Genomic DNA, 26550 nt, shown 5'->3' on the forward strand with positions numbered 1-26550 from the left:
TTTAAGCAAAAAGAAAATGATATTAGTTCAAAGCGTGGGTCTCTATGGGGAAATGAAAATCAAAAGAAATAGTAAATATGTGGGAAAACATAAAAGGTTTTTTCCCTCATTTTAAAATTGAAAAGGTAATTGGTTGAAAGTAAAAATCATAACATTATGAAATTTCTGATACATATAAATAAATTATATGACAACAGTGGCATAACGTATGGGGTAAGATGGAAGCATTTCATCATTATATTGTTTGTAAGATACTTACACTAGATGTGAATTGATACAAAATTATTCAGAGATAGACTGCAGTAAGTTTAAGTGCATACTACAAACATCAGAGACTACGAAAAACAAAATGAAAAATAGCAATAAGGCAATAGTGGAGTTAACACAGAATCCTGAAAAGTGCCCAGTCTAAAAGAAAGAAGGAAAAGAGGGAATGGGAACAAATACCAGATGGGATGAATAGAAAACAAGTAGTAACCATATTGATAATACATCCATTGTAAATGCTTTAAAGGCAGATTTGTTGCACTTGATAAAAAAGCAATATGCCATCTACAAGAGACACACATTAAATGTAAACACGTAAGTTAAAAGTAAAAAGAGAAAACATGCAAATACAAATCATAAGAGAGCTGAAGTAGCTATATTTATATGCAATGAATTAGACTTCATTTAATTAGAAGGAATGAGTCATTTCATAATTTTAAAGGGATCAATTCATCATGAAGACATAACAGTTTTAAATGTACATACACCCCATTACCATTACTTCAAAATACTGACAGAACTGAGGAAAAATAGACAAACTTTATGTTTGAATACTTCAGCACTCTTCTCTCCATAATTGACAGAACAAGTAAACAGAAAATCTTTAAGGATATAAAAGACATGAACAACATAATTAATCTACTTGACCAAATTGATATTTGTAGAACACACCACCCACTGAGCCCAGAACAGCAGAATATATGTGTGTGTGTATAAATATAAATATAAATATAAATATAAATATAAATATAAATATAAATATGTATATGCACACAAATACACTTGTGTGCATACACATTCACCAACATAGACCATATTCAGTGCCATAAGAGAAGTTTATAAATTTTGGAGTATTAATATTGCAAAAAAATACATTTTCTGACCAAAGTGAAATTCAGTTAGAAATCAGTAACAGAAAAATATTAAAAATTCCCAAACATTTGGAACTTGAACAACACACTTCTAAATACCTCACAGGTCAAAGAAGAAATCACAAGGGAAATTAGAATATATTTTGAACTAAATCAAAATGGGAACAGCATGCCAAAATTTGTGGGATACAGCTAAAGCTGTACTTAAAGAGAATTTTTTGGCTTTGAACACCACTATTAAGGAAGGAAGGAAGGAAGGAAGGAAGGAAGGAAGGAAGGAAGGAAGGAAGGAAAAGAAAGAAAGAAAGAAAGAAAGAAAGAAAGAAAGAAAGAAAGAAAGAAAGAAAGAAAGAAAGAAAGAAAAAGAAAGAAAGAGAAAAGATCAGAAGATCCCATACCAGTTATCCAAGCTTCCATCATAAGCAGCTAGAAGAAGAAGAAATTAAACCCAATACAAACAGAAAAAAGAAATAATAAACACAAAAATAGAGATTGATGGAATAGAAAAATAGTGGAGAAAATCAGTACAATCAAAATCTGGATAAACTTTTATCTGATGGGGGAAAAAAAGACACAAATTATAACAGATTATATTTATTTGAAATGAAAGAAGGAGCATCACTACAGATCCTGCAGATATTAACAGAATAATAAGGAAATACTATGAACAATGTTTGCCAATGACTTTTTCAAATTAGAGGAACTGGACAAATTCAATAAAAGATACAACATTGCCAAAACTGACTCAAGGAAAATGGAAATTTTAGCTGTATCTCTGTTAAAGAACTTAATTTCAAGCATTTAAGGAACAAAATAATATCCTTACTATACACACTTAGGAGAAAGAATACTTCCTAACTCATTTTATGAGGTCAGCATTACCCTGATAGTAAAAAACAAAAAATATTACAGGAAAAAAAAGTGTACAGACTAGTCTTCCACATGAAGATAGAAACAAAAAATCATTAAGAAAATATTAGCAAATTGAATCTAGCAATATATAAAAAGTCGATACACCATGACCAAGTGGGATTTATTCTAGGAATGCAAGATGAGTTTAACATTTAAAAATCAGTATAATTTAGCATATTTAAAAAAACAGAAAAGAGAAACCATGTGATTTTTTTTCAATAGTTGCAGAAAAAGCATTTGAAAAAAGTCAGTGACTATTATTTAAAAAAAAAAAAAGATGGGGCACCTGGGTGGCTCAGTCGGTTAAGCGTCCGACTTCGGCTCAGGTTGTGATGTCGCGGTCCGTGAGTTCGAGCCCCGCGTCGGGCTCTGTGCTGACAGCTCAGAACCTGGAGCCTGCTTCTGATTCTGTGTCTCCCTCTCTCTGACCCTCCCCCCATTCATGCTCTGTCTCTCCCTGTCTCAAAAATAAATAAACATTTAAAAAAATTTTTTAAAAAGAACTTTTTTTTAAACTATATTAGGAACTGAAGGAAATTTCCTCAAGTTGATAAATGGTCTCTGAGAAAACCCCACAATTAATATCTTACTTAATGTTGACAGACTGAATGCTTTTCTCCTAAAAATCAGGATCAAGGCAAGGATGTCTGCTTTTATTATTCCTTTTCAAACTTATCTTGAAGATCCTAGCCAAAAATAAAACAAGAAAAATAAATGAAAGTAAGAAGTATATCTGTCTTTATTCATAGATAGCAGGATGGAGGACATACAAAACTTTAAGTGTTATACCAAAATAACTACTAAAACTAACATTTAACTATTTATTTATTGATCAATTTGTTTAACAACGTCACAAGATACAAAATCTATACATAAAAATCAATTTTATTTTTATGCACTGCCAGTGAACAATCAGAAACTGAAAATTTTAAAAAACCACGATACCACTTATAACAGAATCAGAAAAACATGAAATACTTAGAGATGAATTTAATAAAATATATGAAAGATTTGTACACTATAACCTGAAAAAACATTGATGAGAGAAACCAAAGTAGCCCTAAATATAAGGAGTAATACACCATGTTCTGGGATTGGAGAACTGAATATTAAGATGTAGATTCTCTTCAAATTAATCTACAGATTGAGGTGCTCCTGGGTGGCTCGGTCGGTCGAGCATCTGACTTCGGCTCAGGTCATGATCTCACAGTGTGTGAGTTCAAGCCCTGCGTCGGGCTCTGTGCTGACAGCTCAGAGCCTGGAGCCTGCTTCGGATTCTGTGTCTCCCTCTCTCTCTGCCCCTCCCCCGCTCATGCTCTGTTTCTCTCTCTCTCCCTGTCAAAAATAAATAAACATTAAAAAAAAAAATTTAATCTACAGATTGAGTGCAATCACAATCAAAGTCACAGTCTTTTTTGGTAGAAATGTACAGGTTGATTCTAAAATTTATATGTAACTTCAAAGGCTCTAGAATCTTGAAAAAGAAGATCAAACTTCTTTTAACACTTAATCTGCATGATACCCACAGAAAGATAGATTTATAGATCAATAGAACAGATTGTAAAGCCCAGAAGTAGACTCACACTATACCATCAATTGAATTTTACAAAGATGTCAAGGCAATTAATTGGGGAAGGATAGTCTTTTCAACAAATGGTGCTGGAATCATGAATAGCCATACCATACGGAATGGAAAAAAAATGAAACTCAATCCATAAATCACACCATACATAGAAATTAATTGAAAAGGATCATCGCTATAAATGTAAGTGTTAAAATTAAAAACGATTAGATGAAAACATAGGGGAAAGGCTTTACAACTTTGCTGTAGGCAAAGATTTCTTAAGTTGTTTTTCTATTAGGTTGAGTTATAAGAGTTTTTATGCTTTGCAGATACAGTCTCTCAGCCCATGACTACCTTTTAAATTTCTTAATAGTGCCTTTCAAATAGCAAAAAATTTTACATTTCCATGTAATTCAATTTATCATTCTTTATGGCTTTTGGTTGCTATGTGTGTTTGCAGTGAATGTATCAGTTTGGGGTGAAGCCAAGGATTTCTTAGGACACCAAAAGCAAGAACCATAAAAGGGAAAAAAATAACAAACTGAATATCACAGTTAAAAACCTCTGCTCTTTATAAAGAAAATGTGTGATATATACACAATGGAATATTACTTAGCCATCAAAAGGAATGAAATATTTCCATTTGCAATAATGTGGTTGAGCTAGAGAATATTATGCTAAGTGCAATAAGTCAGTCAGGGAAAGACAAATACCATATGATTTCACTTATATGTGGAATTAAAGAAACAGAACAGATGAACATACGGGAGGGGGATAAAAAAGAAAACAGAGGGAAGCAAACCATAAGAGACTCTTAAAGATAGAGAACAAACTGAGGATTGAGGGAGGGAGATGGGTAAGGGATGGGCTAAATGAGTAATGGGTATTAAGGAGGACACTTGTTATGATGAACACTGGGTGTTGTATGTAAGTGATGAATCATGGAATTCTACTCCTGAAACCAACATTGCACTGTATGTTAACAAACTAGAATTTAAGTAAAAATTTGAAAAGAAAAGGAAAAGAGAATGCTAAACAATACACAAAAATCAAAAAAAAAAAAAAACAAACAAACAATACACCTCTGCTCTTTGAAAAGTGACCATTAAGAAAATAAAAAGGCAATAGGGCACTGGGTGGCTTAGTTGGTTGAGCGCCCAACTTCCGCTCAGGTCATGATCTCACGGTTCGTGAGTTCGAGCCCTGCATCAGGCTCTGTGCTGATGGTTCGGAGCCTAGAGCCTGCTCCAGATTCTGTGTCTCCCTCTCTCTCTGCCCCTCCCCCACTCACACTCTGTCTCTCTCTCTGTCTCAAAAATAAAATAAACATTAAAAAATTTAAAATAAAAGAAAAAGGCAAGCATGGTCTAGAAGAAATAAGTGTAATACATCAGACAAAGGACTTATATCTAGACAAGAAGACAAATAACTCAATTAAAAAATGAGTCCAATATTGGAACAGAAACTTCACAAAAGAAAAGGTACAAATGATTATTTGGCACATGGAAAGATGCTCAGTGTGATTAGTCAACTGGGAAATGTTCATTAAAACCACAGTGTAAATACTATTACACTCCCTTTAGAATGACTACAATGCCATAGTGCCAAGTATTGATGAGGATGTTGTAGCAGCTAGAGCTGTCATACATTACTGATGAAAGTATAAATAGTAAAACCACCTTGAAAAATAGTTTGGCTTTCTTATAAAATCAAATCTATATTTATCATTTGACCAGCAATTTTCCTAGACACTTAACAAAGAAAAATTAAAATCTACATCCACATAGACACTTATAGATGAATATCTGTAACAGCTTTATTCCTAATTAAAGCACTGCCTCCCCTGGGGCGCCTGGGTGGCGCAGTCGGTTAAGCGTCCGACTTCAGCCAGGTCACGATCTCACGGTCCGTGAGTTCCAGCCCCGCGTCAGGCTCTGGGCTGATGGCTCAGAGCCTGGAGCCTGTTTCCGATTCTGTGTCTCCCTCTCTCTCTGCCCCTCCCCCGTTCATGCTCTGTCTCTCTCTGTCCCAAAAAATAAATAAACGTTGAAAATATTAAAAAAAAAAAAAAGCACTGCCTCCCCCAACATTCAGTCAACCAGTGAATGAATAAACAAAGGTTATGTGTCTGTACAGTGGAATACAGTGGAGTTCCAAAAATGAGTGGACTAGGATGAGTCTTAAAAACTAATGATTTTAAAAATCTTAAAAAAATCTAAGCATAATTGCTTAGTGAAAGAAGTCACCCACAAAAGAGTACATGCTGTAGAATTCTATTTATAGGATATTCTAGGAAAGAATAATTTGGACTGATAGAAAGCCAATCAGTAGTTAGTTGCCTAAGCATGATGGGCTGAGTTTGGGGTGTTGACTGGAGAAAAGCACAGGGAAGTGGTATAAATGTCTCATATCTTGACTATAGTGGTTGCATGAATGTATGCATTTTTCAAAACTCATCAAACTGCCTACTTGTTAGACATTTTATTGTTGTAAATTATACCTCAGTAAAGTTTTTTTAATATAAAAGGGAAAAAAAAACAAGGAACTTCAAGAGGCCATCATCAAGGAATTTTTAAGTGACTGTAATCAATTGTTATCAAACTATTAGAAATAATGCTTAAGAACAGGGCACCTGGGTGGCTCAGTTGGTTGAGTGTCTGACTTTGGCCCAGGTCATGATCTCACGGTTCATGAGTTCAAGCCCCATGTCGGGCTCTGTGCTGACAGCTCAGAGCCTGGAGCCTGCTTTGGATTCTGTGTCTCCCTCTCTCTCTGCCCCTTATCCGCTCATGCTCTGTCTCCCTCTCTCTCAAAAATAAATAAACATTAAAAAAAATTTTTTTAATAATGCTTAGGACTTTAAAGTATAATTATGACAATGTTAAGTTAAAAAAAAAAAGTATACAAGTTTAGATCTGTTGTATGATCTAAACTCCCTAAAACTGTGCCTACAAAACATTAGAAGAAAACACAATGGCAGTTTCTACATTGTGAAATTATGGGCAGCTTTAGTATTCTGCTGTATATATTGCTCTGTATTTAAATTTTCTGTGAGGAACTTGTGTCCTTTTATAGTAAGAAGTCACCTTACACACTTTTTTTTTTTTAATTAGGGGTAGTATTACAAATGAATCAGATTCTCTTTGAGAAGTGGATGAGACTTGGCCATTCTCCCATCTTGGGGCTAATGTTCTGTTTTCAGTCACCAGGCCATTCTTCTGACCTATGCTCCCCATGAGCTAAATGCCTGTTTTCTGACCTAGCGCAGTCTCTCACAAAGTAGAATGCTATTCCAAGAGATGTGTATGAAAGCATTCCATGTCTCCTTCATTTAGAACATACAGAATATTATAACCGCTCTTGGAGAATTGCCAGTAAAGCAACTGTTTAACTTTGTTTAACCCAGCATTTTCCAAGCTTAATTTTTAAGTTTATATTAAAATCTTATAAAAACAAGAGTTCTGTGGCTCACCCACTGGGAAACGTTCCTCTGTCATTCAAACCTGAACAACAGATATCTAGCATGTCTGACTCCCTCCCTCTCTTCCAAAGTAGTGCTGGCCATTGGCAAGTTCTCCCTCAGTAGAAAAGGCCCGGCAAAGCAGTTGAGTCATTTTCACTAAACTCTGTCTCAAATTTCAGGCAATGGCCTTCATTTTGTTTCAGAAGGCAGACTACACCACAAATCAAGTTTTTAGTGGTATATTAAAATTTTCCTTTGAGTGGTATATAAAATTTTGGTAAAGCAAAAAACTTTTTGCAAATTCTTAGAAAAAAGAGATTGATGTGAAGTGCTGAGCATTCTAGATGAACTAAAGATCTGGCTTTGTCCCTTTAATAAGAGTCTTCTGAGTGGCAGCAGTTACCACCTGTGTGCCCAGTACCCTTCAGGTCTTGCTGTGTCCTATCACTAGAGTTGTGGGAACAGAATGCTTACATTGCATATTCTTCATAGTTTGTCTGAAAATATAAAATTCCTTCTCAGGGCTAGATAATAAAATCATGATGGCTTCGTGAATGCTGTCTGCAAGTTATGTTCTATTGTTTATTTTTTTTTCAATTTCCTTCCTCTGGATCTTCTTTGGGCCCCATGCATCAGCATACCAATCTCAGCTGGAAGAAGAGCAGGGAAGCCACAGGCAATTTCATGTGCTACAGCCAAGGCTGTTCCTTGGGCTTCAGAGTCCCCACTGCAGCTGTGAGCTCTGATGGGCCAGCAAGTCCTTCTTGGGAACAGTATCCACACAGTCAGAAACCAGGCAGAAAGGAGCAAAGAAAACACACTGATATCTGAACAGAGCTTAGAAGGCCAAGGATAGTATTATACCTCAGTAACTCATAGTGCTATTACAGTTTGAGGAGACATGCTTTTCTAGACTTTCAGGAGTGTATATACCTCTTTCTCCTGGGGATGCTGTTTTCATCTTTTTCAGAATTGCTCGATTTCAGTCCTAAGACATTCATCCTTATCTGTACACAGTGTGGCATAATATTGTATTGTAAAAGCACAGTACCAGTGCCACATTCCCTGAGTTTGAATCCCAGCCCTACAACTTCCAATGGGAGTCCTTTATCTGTGTCTCTATTTTCCCAACTGTAAAAATGGGGATAATAAGAGTACCCATCTCACAGGGATGGGGTGAAGATTAAATGGGTTAAATATATTTGAAGCATCTGAAACAGTGCCCTATGCTTCTGAGGCTCTATATTAAGTATTTGCTATCAATAAAGTGTGTAATTGATTGAAAACATTGGTCAGCAGTGAAAACAAGGAAAACATAAAATGTGGAAACAGTATGATTGGAAAAGTGATTATATGTGTGGGGTGAAGAAATGTTTCATGTTTGTGTGACCAGACAGAACTGAACATAGACACTTAGCAGAGAAAGGCGATTGCAGGAAGAACAAACTTGCCGGTTGTAGTTGGATAGAAATTATGGGTGTAATGAGACATCTCTTCATCTCTAACACCTGACCCCTTCTGAGAAGTAATTGTCTATTTATTAGAATTAGGACACCTTTTTGCTGAATCTATCTCCTGTAGAGCAGTGGTTCTCAAACTATAATGTTCTGTGGATCACTTGGGGATCTTTTCAAATGCAGATTTGGAATCAGTAGGTCGGGGCAGGGCCTGAGATTCTGAATTTCTAATTGAGATACCAAGTGATGCCAGTGCTGCTGATCCATGGACCACACTTTGAGTAGCAAAGCCTGAGAGAATTATGGAGTCTCAAGTTTGAGATGCACTTGACAATCACCAAACCCAAACGCTTATCACTTTCTACTTTGTTTTCAGTCATCTGTGACTTTACCTTCCCTGATAGACTAGACAGTGGGCTCTTTCAGGGCAGAATGCAATTCTAGTTCCCTTTTTTTCTGTACCTTTCATTCTGGACAGTACAGTGTCAGACATTTTGTAAATAAATATTTTAATGAGTCTACAATGGAAAAATAACTTATGGAAGCTGGGGGATTTGATTTTAGGGGTTTTTGGAGGGGGGAGGGAGTACTTGCTTATAAATGAAAAGACTTAAAGAAAAAAATTCCAGGCATCCATGAGAAACAGTTCAGTGGGCACCTATAACTAGTTTGTTCCTTTTCTTCCTTTTCCATTCTATCCCTTACATCTCCAGTATTCATAAGATTACTTAAATGCCAGTTGAATTTAATTGTAATTGGATTGAATTTATCATCTGATAAATTCAGGTAAAAGAGTTCTCTGGACTTTCCATTTCTGCTCTTAATAAATTCAGGAATGCACAAAGATGAGATGAAGAAATCTAAAAAGCAAGGGTCATACATACCTCTTTTCTTTTATATGGCTTGAAAGAGGTAGACCAAAAGATGACTGGAATCTCCAAAGAATGAAGCCAAAGTTTCTGGAAATTGCTTCTGGTCCTACCATGACTAAACCAATCTCTAATATGAGATGAGATACTATGCTTTTTTAATACAAGTCACCTCAGAGCCTAAGGAAGGATGGTTTATTTATTAATCATTAGGTACCCAATCCCACCAGTCCTTGATGAATCAAGTTCTTACAAATGAACTAATTATTACTGCATAAAGTAGTTTGCTTATTTTTGACAGATTGTTATAATTTTTGTTATTTTAAAAATTATGATAATCTGTCAAAAATAACCTGAAAATTGGAGAATGTCTAAGAGCTTATCTTTTTGGAAACACGTAATGTGCTTCCCTATCACATTTTACATTTTAAAACATTTGACATTACTTAAATCCCAAGACTGCATGAAAGTCCATAAGCCCATGACCAATGTCTTTGTTTGTATACATCTTAAGGCAATTTTGTTTCTGAATTGTAGTATGTAGAGCAAAAATTTTAATTAGATTTACTTTGTATAAATCATTTTTCATTCACTTACATTTTCGTCCTTAGCTGGCTAGCTGACTTATAAATTTGTTTTCCATAAAAACATTTTGTAGGAAACTAACATTAGTTAGAGAAATTACAGTATGTGAAAGCAAATATCTGGTCTTTTTTTATTTTAAATACAATGCTGCAAGTTGAAAATTTGAACAAAAACTAAAAGTGCAAAAATTAATCTTTGCAGTGTAATTTAGTCATCTAGATAATCGTTATGCCCTCAATTTCATATTTTACAGAAGATATTTCATGTTTCAAGAAAATTGTCCATATTCTTTTATGGACTTGAAAATGCATTATTGATTACTTAGGTTAAGATTGAGGGTTTTTTGCACCTTTTTGATATGGAATTCATGTTGCTTTTAAACAGTCCTTCAAAAGGCTTTATTAAAATGTATACTTTAGAAGAAATTAATAGCCTCTGACTCTACATGCAAGCAACATCTTAGTCTGTAAAAATATGTGCACTTTGTGTTTCCTCGAGGAATCAAGCATGACATTTTATTTTTAGGGGTATTCTGTTGAGTTATGAAGGATGATATATATAAGTTCTTATTTTTTTAATGTGTGAAATATCCATCCTAATAAAACAAAGCCTTAAGCATAATGAAAGTATTTAGGAAGGAGAGATGAATGAATAAGCATTTTTAGTAGTCATAATTTTTTTTTTTTTGTTTTTAAGGAAGTGAAACTGAACTCAAAGTAGCCTTGGGGACACTCGGATCCAGGGCCTGGAGATCTTTCAGGGCTCTCTCTGCTTCTTGGAATGCTGCCTTCATTCCCTCAGCATGTTCCTATGGCAGAGGACATCATTGATAGCATTTCTGGGGATGCAGACTAACACAGTAAATGAAGAATAGAATCTTTTTGATAGTTATCAAGAAAGAAGACTGAGGAAGGATTCTGGCTGGCCCCACTGAGCCCTATGATAACCTCTAGACCATTCACTGAAGACAGAGTATGGGGCCAATGCCTAGGCCCTGTCTTGTTAGGGAGAGAGAATTCTGTGCTTGGCAGGCCATAGAAGTCCATGGTCTGAGTAGGAGAGGATCAAGGTCCTTCTCCAACAGCAGGATGTTATTTCTAGAAGAAAAGCAGAAAGTACTGCTAAGCAGACAAAAATAACATGTTCATATAGCATTTAATGGTCATTTAATATGAGCCCCAAAGTGTGCTATGAGCTGCCCACTTATTCAGTTTAATTCCAGGTCTGGGGCACTGTTTCACTGAGAAGGATACTGAGGCACAGTGAAGTCAAGTATCCTCTGAAGGTTACCCAGCTAGTGAGTGGTAGAGCCAAGATCTAAACTGAGTACTTTTTGACTCAAAGAGCTTTTTATATTGCACTTTTCATCCTACTTGTTTATATCCTTCAAAACAATCTTTGTAATGTGATGGTTGTATGCTAACAGTGGGATCACATCATAAGGAAATAACGTGCAAAACAAGATCCAGGCCCACATGCCTCTGTGAAAGGGAGGCCCCAAACAGAATACCAAGAGAGCAAAAGAAGTCAAACCTTGGTTTTTAAGCATTCAAGAGCCCATGTTCTGATGGGAAAAAAACAGATTTGAAAGATCTTTCAAGGATAATCTTTGCTATATGCAGTTTTGTTCATAAGCTCTGTCACTAGAAGCAAATCCCCCCTAACCTGTAGCACCACACATAGTTCCTTGAGCATCTCCTGTCCTTTCAGATCCACAATTGTAAGCGAATGAGCCAGGCCTGGCATCTGTGTCAGTCACCAGTGTCCTCAGTGCTCACAACAACTGGTCTGTAGTAGATGCTCTGTGATACCTTCTTACTTGAGCCCAGATGGATAGCCAAAAGCCAGTTTGTCCAGAAAAGCCTTTCAGGAATGTTCATTGTCACCCTAACTTCCCCTAGTTGGATTCATCGTGGTTCACTCTCTCATGGTGGTGACAGCTATAGAGAAGCCACTATGCTTCCTACCCTAGAGAGCTGCTAAGGAAGGATGATAATGACCTTAGTTTACACAAGTGCCTGGAGGTGGAGATGGAGAGGATGGACTGATCCAAGAGACTTGGAATCGATAGGATTTGGTGAACAATTGGATATAGAAGGGAAGGGAGAGATTGATTAGTGTGCCATCAATTAAGGTAGAAAACTTTATGCCCTCTCACAGTTTTACCTGCTGTAATTTACATGCTTAAAGGAAAATTATGGATATTTTCTCTAAACTGAACTTTTTCTTTAACCTCATTATTACATGATTTTCATATCAGACACACCAATCACTATCTGCAATATTCTCACTTCAGCTGTTTGAAGGCCAGTTATCACTTTCTAATTCTATTATCGTTTTTGAAATTATCTGTTGTAATTTTCACTGAGAAAACCTTGAAAGATGTTGCCATCTGTATGTTTCGAATTGGCACCAATATTTTCTCTTAAATCTTTGCTATCATTTGAGTGATTTTTTGCTTTGAATTTATTAGAAAAATAGCATGTTCGTTTCGGTTTGGGTGAGTAGAAGATTCTCGGGGAAATAGATCAGTACCACATACAATCCTGATAAAACTTAAGGTAATGTTGGGCAATTAAATTCCCATTTGGTCATTTGTATTAAGAAGGCACCCTTATGACAACAAATGTTTTCTTCCAAGAACATTACAGGGTGTTTGTTTATTTGGAGGAGGGTGCGTTGTTGGGGTTGTTTTTAGTGTTATGTTTTGCTTTACACATCAAGTTATTACTAAGTAATGTGAAAAGGAAGTACTTTTCTCCTACAATTAAAGTGATAATAGCATAAACCCAAATAGGTAAATACTTGTCTTGACTAATTTTTTGTCGCTAATCTTGTTAAATTTTGAGAAGAGTTGTAAGAATAGCCTACAGCCTTGTGAGCTCCACCATCCGTGCTGGGGGGGAAAAGATGTTTCAGCCAATGGAAATATTTATCATAGTTTGTGGCACTCTGTCTACATTTTGTGTAAAAATAGCAGGGGCCAGAAATTATTATTTATTTAAAAAGAAATTATTCATTTAGAAAGAAACTCATTTCTAAAATCCTCTTGGCTGAGATAAGTCATTTTATGTTCATGCATATTCTTCTCCTAATTGGGAATTATTCCCTGGTGGGTAGGATTTCTGGCCCCTGGGCCTTGAGGATGAGGGTAAGAAAGACTGTAAAAAGAGGAAGGCCAGTGGATAGAGGTTAGGGTGTAAATCTTGTACCCCTGTGGCTGGTGTATCTGCTAGAAAGTATTCCTCAAGAATTGGCTGTGCCTATGACTGTGTTAGATTGCATCATGGGAAAACAGATCCCTCCAATGAGTTGTTTTGTTGAACAGAATTTTCCCAAGACCTACTTCCAAGCGTTCTATTTGGGGGGAAAGTCAGAAGAAAGAAAATCACTGTGTCTCTGCATTTTTTCTCCTAGGGAGATTTCATAACTTTAAATGTAGGTCCACTAAGTGTCCCTTTCCCTGACAGAGCATGGCTGCATTTGTTTTTGACCAGCTGCCTCTGAGACCCTACTTGCTTTAACTCCCACCTGAAAGCTTTAACTCCAGCTTGCTACATCTTTCTTTGGTGTCCATACTATCTAACCAAGTTGAACAAAATCTGTGAGACTGAATGTTAGAAATATAACTCACCTTTAGTCATCATCACTTTGAATCTGCCACTGTTGCTAGAAAAACTCAATCACTGTGAGAAGCCTGCACAGAAAGCCTATTCCCGAATGTAGGTACTATGGGAACTTTCTGGCGATACTCTAAATAGACCCAGGCCTTGAAAAATATCTACATAATATTTAGTCACAATAAATAGATTTGGATTTGTCATATAAGCTTCAACTTATTGAAAAAGACTCTTTCCCCTGCCTCCCTTCCTCCTTCCCTCCTTCCTCTCTTCTTTGTCTTTCTCCCCTCCCCTCTCTAGCAGTCTGAACTCTATTATTTGCCTTTGTAAACTTCTAAGATAGTTGAATTTTTAACATGTAAAAAACCCCCAAAATATAACATGCTAAAGTGATGTGTGAACCTTTACTGAAACAGCAGGCTTTTTAATTATTAACCTGTATAAGATCTAATTTGAGCCCTGATTTCATGCTGTGTCTTGGAGGCTGAGGCAACCCTCATTCTATTTCATGTATAGTTGATGTAATTCACAGGGTCGCAGGTCAGTTTAAGTTCTTTAAGGGTCCATTAATCCTCAGAATAAATGCTTCTTCTATAAGTTACCTAATTAAGCAGCCAGCATAGTTCTTAAGATGTAGTAAATGCACCATAAATGTGCTATTTTTCCCCTCACTTTTTCTCTCCAAGCAAAACTCATCTAAGAGAATCAGAAGACATTTCCTTTCCTTTGAGTAGTGTAGACTCTAATTGGCTGACAATACATTATTTACAAATATACACAAATAGATGTTGGTATTGTGCAAATTCATTCTATCAGTACTGAAGTGATATCACCATGATCACCATTGGAGCAATGTCTGCAGAAAGGTACATCTAAACGGGCTCTTAGCCAAAGAGGGAGGTATGGATGGTAGTTAAGAAGAAGGAAAGCATTCCAAGTGGGTGGAATGGCATGAGAAAAGGCATGGAGGCAAGAGTTACTAAATTGTATGTGGGCGATAGGCAAGCTGATAAACTGGGTTGGACCAGCCAGACCACATTGGGGCATATTGAGAGATACTCACACCTACTATTCCCTCTGCTTCTCTGCACTTCCCACTCATTCTCTAGGTCTTAGCTTAGACATCCTCCATAGCCCAACATCCTACGCTCAACCAAGTCTTGCTAGGTGCCCTCCCAGTCTTCTGGTATCACTCTGTGTACCTTCTACCATCATTCATACACTACATTGTAGGGGCCACTAGACTTTAAGCCCCCTAAGGACAAAGGCCATCTAGTTTTCTCATACCTGTGTCTTCAGCACCTGGCTTACTTTAGTAAATACTTTTAGTAGGCACTTAATAGGTATTCAGTGAAGATTTGTGGGAGGTGGGAGGAGGAGAGATGGATAGATAAGATTGGGCAAATAGAGGAGGGACAGAGGACAGAGGCCTTGAGCTATGGCTGAGACTCATACAGAGCTCAAGCACTAGTCCTTAAATTGTACCTTCCCACTACCACCCCTTAGTAAGACCTCCATTCATTTTGCTTAGTCCTGTAAAACAGAAGAAACTCTACCTACAATCTTTGGAAGTGTATAGGATGCCCCAGGTGAGTTAAAATAAATTAAAATAAAGTAGGTGGATAGAGCATGGTTAGCAATCCATGCAAAGATAGCATAGAAACACCAAGGCTTGTTTAAAAACTAGCTGTGCATTTGAACTTCCCTTCACTGGCATTTTACAGCTGAGAACAATTTCTGGTCTTTTTCCTATTCGATCTCTTGATCTACCCTCGTTAGACATGACCACACAAAGCTTTTTTCATTGAGTTAATCATTCTAAATTTCCTAAAGATTTCCTAAAGATAAAGCATAAGGAAAAGACACTTTGAAAGTACAATTTAAGTCTCTCAGCAATACTGATAAAAAGAAGAAAGCAAGGAAACATTTACCAATCAATAACTCTTATTGATAGTAACGTTTGGGAGGGGCCTCCCATGAAAATGACAGTGACCTTTTAAGAGGGCACCACACCTATTCTGCTTTTTCCAACTGTGTGAGATAGAGGTGTCATCCAATGACCTTCCCAAAATTGTTCAACCTCCTAAACTCCTCTCCCTCCACATGTAAACTGCAGATTGTACTACCTGCCTGATTCTTGATGTGGGGATTCATTAGTTGGCATTCACAAGAGGCCCACGATATGGAAAGCACAAAGTAAAGGTAGTTCTTACTCTAACAAGTGACATGAACAGCTGTTTAATGGATTTAAATTTTACACTTTTTGTTGTAGTTGATTATTCATTAACTGCATGCAATAGCTGGAACCCCATTATTTAATAACAATTATCCTTATTAACATAAATAAAATGGGGTAAAATTGAGCATGAATGGAGACAGGAGTCCCCATTTCAATAGCAATATTGTCTTTCTGTGCACAGCTAAGTTCTCATATATACATAAATTAGAGTAGACTTTGTGATTAAAACCATGGTCCCCTGAACATAAAAATTACACTCTGTCCTCCTCTCCTGTTCCACTGACTGGTTGCCCTTTACTCCTTTCTGGTAACAGTCTCTCCTGGCCTTGGGCTTCAGCCTTCTTGTCTCCTCAAGAAACTATCAGTTATCTCTCCCTTCTCTGCCTTCAGCTGTCCTACATTGCTCCTTCCCATTAGTATCTTGACATTTTCAGATCCTTACATCTTTAAAAAATGGACCTCTGCAAACATTCATTCCCTTCAGACACTGCCCTTCCTCTCTTTTCCCTGCTCTGTCAAAACGTACCAATGAATTGCCTCCTCACCATCTCCCTGTCCTTACCTCCGTCCCTCTGCCACACCTCAGTCCACCTTCTGCCCCATCACCCCATCAAAGCAGTTCTTTCTGCCATCCCCAGGGACCTGCATGCTACTAAATCCTATGGATCAGTTTCAATTCCTCAATTTTTGACATCGATGCAGCATCTGGAATTGTTGATGCACTCTCCCTCCCTTGCCAAACACACTGGTCCCTCACTTTCTGAGATCCAACCCTCTACAGTGTGCCTGCTTCTTCCCAGGTGGCTCTTCCTCAGTTTTTGCAGACTTGCTCTATCTGCCTTGTAGTGTTTTCCTCCATGGATGAGATTGGAGCTGGGGTGTCAATGGCTCTACAACATCAGTTCCTCCAGGTGTCCAGAAGGCAGGGTGAGAGAGGGAGATATGGAGGAAGCATTGCATCTTTAGGGGAGGCAGGCAGGGCAGGAGCCCTGGGGATAGAATTCTGTAGGCCATGTAGAGGGAGTTGCTGGCAACAGCCTTGGTCAGAGTCCTCTGCGAACTCATGTTTGTAATGATTTTTCCTTCATTGTTGGGATTTTTTTTTCCAGTTAACACCAGCACATAATTTAAATTCTAATCATTCAACAGGAATTGTCACCAACTCCAGCAATCTCCCACCCTCCACCCCTTCTTCCCCATTTTCACAGCTATTCCTACCCACTGTGTGGGCCATTCTTTTGGCACTTTATGTCTGGAAAAGTATGTTACTCTGCTCTGTTAAATTGTCTTGATTTACCTCAAGAGAAGAGAGTATTTACTCTTCTCTATGTTTTTCTGTTCTCTTTCTGGAAATCCTTTTGCACTCTATTATACTCTTCTAGCTGATTACTTTGGCATTTACCTCCATGTTTCTAAGTAACATGTTTTTATTGCTGATTCTTGATTTTTATCCCCTTCTAGGCATTATCTATTGGCGTCCTCTTATTCAAAATGAGGGTTTTGTTTTCTGTTCCTCCCGATTTCTCCATTCTCTGAATATTCTATTGCTGTATTTTAATTTGAGGATAGCTTAATATTCAGTGTTAAATTATCATGACTGATCAATGGTTTTCATTCCAGTAAACAACAATTACTTTTTTTCTGTACAATTGTCATTTGTTTAACACAGAGCTAATAATTTTCATTGTCTTCATTTGCTTTATTTTCTATATATTTATCACTAACTACCCCAGACTTTGCCCCAGCTGTCTAAATCACCTTTGAATGTGTTCAGGTCTGTGGGTTATTCTATCAGTCATGTCTTCCTGTAGCAGGGCCTATAGAACCTTCTGACCTGATTCCATCTAGACTGGTGGAGGGTTGGCATTGTGTGATCTGCCTTCATGCTCATCTGAAGGGTTCTCTTAGCCACTCTCTTAAGTTGGGTCGTCTATTTCCTGGCATCTTTTTAAAACCTCCTTCCTCATCAAGATAAAAAGCTTCTTTACAGTGAAGGAAAACAATCAACAAAACTAAAAGGCAACTGATAGAATGGGAGAAGATATTTGCAAATGACATATCAGTTATAAAGGGTTAGTATACAAAATCTGTAAAGAACTTATCAAACTCAACACCCAAAAAACAAATAATCCAGTGAAGAAATGGACAAAAGACATGAAAAGACACTTTTTAAAAGAAGACATCCACATGGCTAACAGATACATGAAAAGATGTTCAACATCACTCATCATCAGGGAAATACAAATCAAAACCACAGTGAGATACCACCTGTCAGAATGGCTAAAATTAACAACTCAAGAAACAACAGTGTTGGCAAGGATGTGGAGCAAGGGGAACACTTTTGCACTGCTGGTGGGAATGCAACCTGGTGCAGCCACTCTGGAAAACAGTGTAGAGGTTCCTCAAAAAATTGAGGAAACCTAGCCTACCACCCAGCAATTGTATCCAAAGGATACAAAAATGCTGATTCAAAGGGGCACATGCACCCCAATGTTTATAGCAGCACTGCCAACAACAGTCAAATTATGGAAAGAGCCCAAATGTCCATCAACTGATAAATGGATAACAAAGATGTGGTGTGTGTGTATATATACATATACACACAAACACACATACAGTGGAACATTACTCAGCAATCAAAAAGAATGAAACCTTGCCATTTGCAACAACATAGATGGCACTAGAGTGTATTATGCTAAGCAAAATAAGTCAGAGAAAGATAAATATCATAAGATTTAATTCATATGGAATTTAAGAAACAAAACAGATGAACATAAGGGAAGGGAAGAAAAAATGAGATAACAGAGAGGGAGGCAAACCATTAAGAAATTCTTAAATACAGAGAACAAACTGAGGGTTGCTAGAGGAGTGTTGGGTGGGGAGATGGGAAATGGGTGATGGGTATTAAGGAGGGCACTTGTTGGGGTGAGCACTGGGTGTTATATGTAAGTGATAAATCACTAAATTCTACTCCTGAAACCATTACACCATATGTTAACTAGTTTGGGTTTAAATAAAATTTAAATAAATAAATAAATAAATAAATAAATAAATAAATAAATAAATAAAATAGATTTTTAAAAATAAATAAAAACTCCTTGGTTTGATGAAGCAAAATCTTATTTCTAAGAATAGTGCATGGAAAGCAAATATTTTTGACCCAGTACATCTGAAAATACCTTTATTCTGCCTTCAGAATTAAGAAGGTAGCTGATGTAGATTGCTTTGTTGGAAATACTTTGCCCTTAGAATTTTGAAGGTATTGCTCCATTGCCTTTTAATTTGCAGTGTTACTATGGGAGACTGAGAGCCATTTTGCCTCCTAGTCCCTGTGTATTCTCTCTGGAAGTCTGTCAGTCTTTTTCTTTGTCCTAATGTTCTGAAATTTCATGTGATATGGGTTCCATCCATTATTCAGAGCACTCTGTTGGGCCCTTTCAGTCTGGAAATGCATGTTCTTCTCTGACCAATTGTCTTGATTTTACTTAATTATCTGCTCTTCTCTGTTTCCTTTTTTTCTATACTTTTTCTGGAAATTCTATTATACTGACCTCTTGAGGCCATATTCTGATTTTCTTATCTTTCTTCTGGTTTTTCATATCTCCATCTTTTTGCTCTCCTTTCTGGGAGATTTCCTCAGTTTATCTCCAAAATCTCCTCTTGAACTTTTAATTTTTTCAATTTTTTTTCAATTTCTAAGATTTTTTTTCCAAATTGTCCTTTATTATATACTGTCTTATTTTTGTTTCTTTGGTATCTTTTCATATCTCTGAAGATATTAATAGTAGAATGTGTGTTTTTGTTTTGTTTTTTGATTACCTTTTCTATTTGTCCTATTTTCTCCAGCTTGCTGGTTTTCAATTTGTTTGTTATGATTTCTCTTTCCTATATGTGGTTTTCCCCACATGTCTGTCTGGTAGTCCTTGGTTTTCTGCTCATGTTTAAAAGTGGGGGCTAAAAAGCTAATTGGGAGTTTGAGAACATAGTTAGAGCTTGTTGACTATGTCACTTATAGGGGGACCTAACAGGACCATTTAGTTTGGAGAATCCCTGATACCCAGAGAAGATTCCTCGTCTCCTGCCTGAAAGGAGACATGCCTGACTGCCAGCACCCTGGGGCTGGTTGGGGAGTCTCAGCATTCTGTGCACATACCTCACTAGATTTTTCCTTGTTTTCAGCATCGTGGCCCTACCCCTTCCCAAGCCCAGTGAACTTCAGATCTGGGACCTTGTTCTCCAGGGAGGGTGAGGCAGTTGCCAAGCAATGTAGGATCTGGGAGGGGACTGGGCATCACACTGCTTCTCAAGGAAAATTGTAATCCGCCCTCACTTCCTGACATCTGAGGGCTCCTGCAAGTGTAAATTGGGTTCATTTTCAGCTTCCCCACTGCTGGCTTAGGAGTCTGTTTTCTAGGGCTTCTGCTAAGTCCTTTAACACTCATCCATCTGGCCTTCCAGCTTCCAGAATTTGGTTTCTGTTCTCTTTCTTGCTCTTTTAGCCTTTCTGAGTATGTTCCTTTTTGAAAGGGGCATCAGACAGGAGCAAAACTGTACAAACCACCACCTTCATTCAGAACCTAATAATTCTCCCAGGACTACTTTGTGTCATTTTCTAAATTGTAGCTTTTGGCAACCTCCTGTTTCCTTATATACATCCTTAATAAAATAATATTTTTTTAAATAATCCTTGAGAACTTTTGTGATATTCAGGTTTTTATAAGGGGTGCATCGTGCCCTCCCTTACTTTAACATAGTCTCCTAAGCTTGACTTAATACAGTTGACTTTGCTTTTGTTGTTCCTTAAAGGAATTCCTAGTTGAGTAGATTTTAATAACACCTCATCTTTCCTTATTGTGCTTGATTCTGTTGTTCTTGAATGTTTTCTATTGCCACTTAATGCTTATTAGGAGCCAACAATATATTTTAAAAATTGAATTATACAGAGGCTCTTCTCAGTGAGCTGTTGATCTAAATTGGTGGATAGCAATTCCTTTTAATTAGCTGAATCCTCTATTCCCTGTCAAGCTACCTTCATTTCATTAACATCCCAGCTCTGCTTTGAGTCATAACATTGCTTGTTAGGACAAGTTAGCTGTTACCTTTTACTTGTTAATACAAGTGTTTTGTGTATTGTTGTAACTGAATGTTTTTTGGCCCTTGGCCGAAACTTTTGCTTACTGCCTTCATGCAGACCTAGTGCAAATTACAAAGCGGTTTTGCCAACTCAGTTCTGCTTTGAGCCCTTTCCTGGTTATACTCGATTATTCGATGCAACTGTGTTAGTAGTGGGGGCAATGCAGTGACCACAGAGACGATTTGGACTGTAGACAGCATTTGCAAGATGGCAGCCCTGTGGACAGTATTCAGACAGAGGCCCAAGAAGTGGGCCCAGAGCTGATACACACAGGTGCCCAAGTAGCATCAAACTCAAATCTAACCTGCAGTTTCCTTCCGTCAGTCGTTTCCCATTTCAACTACTGTCATAAATCCCACATGTTAGCATATGGCTTCAGAGCAGCCAAAAAGAAGCAGTAAACTGCAAAATTTAAGCTGGTCCAGCAATGCAACTTTTTGGTATGAAAAGGAATTAAATGTTTTAAGTTAAGAATGAGGATATAGCATTAACTCATCCCCTAAAGCAGGAGTAAGGAACCTATGGCCTACAGGCCAAACCCCACCTGTTTTCTACTGTCCTGTAAGGATGTTTTTATAGTTTTAAAGGGTAATTTAAGAAAAAAGATGATGATGATGATGATGATGATGGTGATGAAGAGGAGGAGGAAGAGAACAGAATGGGGAGGGGGAAAGGAAGACTATGTAACAGAGACTATATATGATCTGTAAAGCCTAAAATATTTACTTTCTGGTTCTTTACAGAAACAGTTTGTCAGCCCCTGCTCTAAAGACACAGCTGGCTTTTCCTCATTCCTTTCCTGTCCGACATGTTCCCTCCCCAGTCAAGCTCTCCAGGTCTTTTCCAGGCCTTTATCAACTTAAATATATGTGTGTTCATGTGTGGTTTCAAAGAAATCAACTAAAAGTACATTTGAATCACCAATTTTCAAGTTGGTGACATCTGAGAAGATTTATCAGTAAGAAGGACAGAATTATGGATATGTATGTGTGCACATAAGTCAGCCTGACCCATTATAGATTACATACCCAGCTACCATAGGAGAAAAGAGTAAAACTGTGAGCAGTGATTTTTTAACCCTTTTGGCTTACTGGGAGATACCATCAGGAAGACAGATGCTGGACTGGTTTCTCTTTGTTAGTATTAAACATGAACAAGAATAAAAACATGCTTATGAGATACAAATATCCTTTCACCCACTGAAAGCCTTACCAAAGAAAAGGCTCCACTTCAACAATTAACTTTAAAATTAGCTAGGTAATTTTTAAAGTAATGATTTATCATTCTCCCTTACTGCAGATATTTAAAGTAATGATTTATCTATTCTCCCTTACTGCAGATATTTGCCAACATGTGGTCTTTTCTATTAGAGACAGATAGGGTTTATAACCACTTTGGGTTTTCTCATTTTACACTGTTTTCAGTCTGCATGTTCTAAAGCATCCGCATACCATATCCAGGTGAATTTTCCAAAAACTTAGCTCTGACCCTGCCAAATTAGTCTAATCAATAGTAAGAAATTAAACCAAAAAAGTAAGTTACCAAACACCTCTTTTTGAGGCAACTAATTAATATAATGCCAGTTGTTCAGTTTTATTATTCAACATATACTATGAATCCCTATGTGTTATGGGATGTTTTTCATATTTGCCTGGAGTCCACTGGCAAATTCAATGTGCTTAGAAACTGAGTTTTCCCAACAATGACATGTTATCCCTCTGCTATAAAAAAGTAAGTTGAGAATAGAACATTCCAGTGATTGTTCAGAAATTAAGCTTATAAGGGCAATTTATGTCTCTACTACCCAGCTATGTCCAAAATACAGCCACAATCAATATTTACTATTTGTCTTCAATGACACGTGTGAATGACATAGTCAAGCAACTAATTTAATGTTCTACTCTTTGCTTTGATCTCCACTGTGCCTCTGATCCAGGGAGCACACAGAATTGTCCTGTTGGCATAGGATTCCTCTCCAACTGATAAAGCAAACTAGGTCTGGTGATAAGCATGGAAGTCAGACATTACTTTGTAATTTCTTTTCTTTCTTTGCTGAAAAGTTTCATTTGTAAAAATAATTTTAATTGTATAGTATTGTCTCCAGAGGCTAACATGAAACCAGTGTCTTCATTTATTTAAAAATGAGAACATAAAATGGAATTCCAGAAAGAAGTTGGTCTTGAAACTTGTGAGCATATCCTGCACAATGTGCGGTATAGACTTGAGGGGGGACTGTTTCCAACTGTGGATGTTTAAGGAAGAAAAACCCAAGTCCAAAGCATACCATAGCTGATGCTAATATACCCTCTCTTAGCAAGCAGTAAACCAGTTGTGTATTTTTTTGGAGGTTTAATAGTCTGAGATTTGTTAATGAGGCCTACTGCTGACTGAATAGAGGAATGGAACTTGCTATAACACAGAGATGAGATGAATGGTTAATTTAGGGTATGAAACTTATTCCAAACTGGAGTGCATTGAAGTTTACAATAAATATCCCTAAAACATCACTACAAATTTTAAAAAATAAATAAAAGGGAGACAGAAGACATTAATTCATAATAATTGATGTTATCAAGAATAGTCTAAAGAAGTGCAAAATCTTTGAAATCCCTGTGCCCAATTCCTTATTCTGGCTAATCTGTTCACTTCTGAAGTTGTACTTCTGAACCCATCATGATTTTCTTACAAAGAAGAAAAAAAAAAAAAAACCCTACCCTTTAGAAACAGATCTGGAAAGGCTTTGAAAGTCACTGTTGCCCTGATAACATGGTGACACATCAGCTGTGTTCCTGTAGTTAATGAGCTTATATACTCCTGCAGGGAGAAGGCTGAGCCATCCTGAGGGACTATAACATGGCAAATGCTCCCAAGCAATTAGAGGCTGATTAAGTGTTTATCTCCTTTACAGGTGGGAAGGAAAGAATGAAAATGAAGTGGGCAGATGTAAAGAGACCGGAAAAATTCATGTGACTGTGGATCTCAAATACTACCGACCAACTGAAGTGGTAAGGACTCCTTGGCCACCCAGTGCGTGGCCACATTTGGCTGGCTGGTTGGCTGGGAAGATGTTCTTAGTGAATATCCACAGTCAGCCTTCAAAGCTTTCCATTGGGTTCTCTGACATCCTTCAATGGTCAGGTCCCAAAACAGACTACAGTGAATTGAATTTGAGTTGTTATTCTCAGCACGAAATCCATTGCTTTATCAAGGAAAACAAGGGTAAAATACAGCCAAGGAAGTAGTTGATTTAAGAAACAGAGACTTCTATCCAAGGCAAGTCTCCTCACATTATTAGCTTTGATAGCTGATCCCTGATACGGGATGTCTGACTTACAAGGCCCTCCATAACCTGCAAGATCTCAAGACCTGGAGGGCTGCATACCGTCCCATATGCACATGCACTCACACATGTACCCACACTCACTCACATGCGCTCACGTGCACCCACACAAACCTAACCCATAAACAATCCCCCCGTACATTTTTTTAAGATTTAGCTCATGTACTGTCCTGCCTGTGAATACTTTTCTGGTCAATATACTACTTACTACCACTAAAATCTTTCCTCCTTCATTTGTATCTACATTATATGCTATGCATAATCATGCTGTAACACCTATTATAATTTATCATACTCATTTGTTTACATGACCTTCTCTTTTTACCAAATTATGAATTCTTTGAGGATAAGGTCTTTTTAAAAAATATCTTAGGCTTTAATAAGTAGGTGCTTAATAAATATTGACTGATGGGTGGATGAATACAAAATTTTCTGTGGTAAGAAATGACCTATAGATTGTTAGTGCCTATTATCCTTTTTTCCTCAATTTATAAAGATTTTTAGCTTGGTGCTGTCACTTTAAAGTGGTCTACCTTCTGGGGCGCCTGGGTGGCACAGTCGGTTAAGCGTCCGACTTCAGCCAGGTCGCGATCTCGTGGTCCGTGAGTTCGAGCCCCGCGTCGGGCTCTGGGCTGATGGCTCAGAGCCTGGAGCCTGTTTCCGATTCTGTGTCTCCCTCTCTCTCTGCCCCTCCCCCGTTCATGCTCTGTCTCTCTCTGTCCCAAAAATAAATAAACGTTGAAAAAAAAAATAATTAAAAAAAAAATAAAAAATAAAAAATAAAGTGGTCTACCTTCATACTATGGTGACAAAACCCAGCATGTTAAATAGATCTAAAAATAATCAAAAACAGCATCTTCAGAGAGAATTGTTCAGAGGTTTCCTAATCAAATGTACATTAGCTGTGAAAATAGAACCTGTTTTATCTGTGCTTTGAACCTTATATGTTGTACAGTATTTCAGAGATTAGGAAAACCCTAGAGAAGAGAAACTGACAGTGAGTATGTCATCAGTAATCACCCTCTAAAATCTCTTTTTTTAAACAAAAGAACAAACTTCATTTCATGTACTCTGACACACAGAAGGAAGTAAAAAGGAAAGGAAATCAGCAGTGCTTAGAGACTAGAGCTGTAGAGTCAGTGCATTGTCCTGGCACAGGGCGTGGCTGGGTCTCTAACACACAGTGAACAATGGTTCCCTGTGCTAATGGCAAGTGGGTGTGCCAAGGAGAGGATGTGCTCCATCTCTGGGGGAGGAAGATACCAGCACACTCCTGCTGACACCGCAAGGAATGCCTGTCTATGGAGCCCCCTAGCCACACTGGCATTTGTTTCCCTGTCCTAAAGAGGTGCCACAAGGGTGTCATTTTTCCAGACTATTGCACAGATCACGTAAATGGACAAATTTATTTCTCTCCTCACAAACAAAAATTGTCATCTCAGAGTAGAAAATTTACTGAGCCCACAGAAACCTCCATCCTTGTAACAACTGAAACGTGGTTCTTTCTCTGACACCAAAATAGTTTCAAAAGCTAGGAAGTCATCAAGAATGGCTTGTCTGTCATTCTTACTTAGGCAAGGTGGGGGATTGATAAGGACACAGAACAAAAGAATTTGCTGAACAGGAAAAGGACCCTTGGACTAACAAGATGGTTCTTAGAGTCCGTATCGACCCCTCTTTCCTGCCCTAACAGTGCTGCATCCCTCCTCATTTCTTTTGTCCATTCAAATGTCATCATCATACCTGTTCTGCAATTCTGTTTACACTAGTGTTGTTTGAACATAAGAGAAGCATCTTATTTCAAATGCTTGCTTGCTTTTTTCACTGATGGGACTCTCACCCTAGATTTTCTTTTGATTTGGGATTCCCTGCTTGATTTGGGATTTTTAACTACATTTCATCTTTCTAAGCCTTTAGGCTACATTCGTTTTGTTCACTCCACTTCAACTTAATATTCTGTGGGACAAGCTTTTCTTGTATAGTGAGACTAAACTTTTAACCTCATTCCTCAGAACAACAAGTTTTCCCAAAACTTGGACCAGCTTGACAGACTTATATAGAATTGCCTTAGGGGTGATAGTATTCTTCTAGTTAAAAGGTGACCAGAACTGGAGACTGACTTGTAAATGAGCTTTCACTTAGGTGCAGGGCCCTAAAACCAACACATCTAGAGTCATTCAGAGTGAGTCCTGAAAAGCACCCAGCTTCTCTGAGGTTTGTCAGCACTC

General features: G+C 37.6%; 1 protein-coding gene across 2 annotated transcripts in view; it reads left to right on the forward strand.

Moving 5' to 3' along the window:
• GMDS (GDP-mannose 4,6-dehydratase) overlaps positions 1 to 26550 on the forward strand; it is a 644323-nt gene that overhangs the window by 522297 nt on the left and 95476 nt on the right. For both annotated transcript variants that reach the window (XM_086706440.1, XM_086706441.1), the window contains exon 9: positions 23891 to 23987. In XM_086706440.1, coding sequence (XP_086562566.1) covers positions 23891 to 23987 — 97 coding nt within the window. The remainder of the gene's footprint in view (positions 1 to 23890; positions 23988 to 26550) is intronic.

This window comes from Puma concolor, chromosome B2, assembly GCF_028749965.1.
Source record: "Puma concolor isolate L17-30 chromosome B2, mPumCon1.1.hap2, whole genome shotgun sequence".
In the NCBI taxonomy this organism is placed as follows: Eukaryota; Metazoa; Chordata; class Mammalia; order Carnivora; family Felidae; genus Puma; species Puma concolor.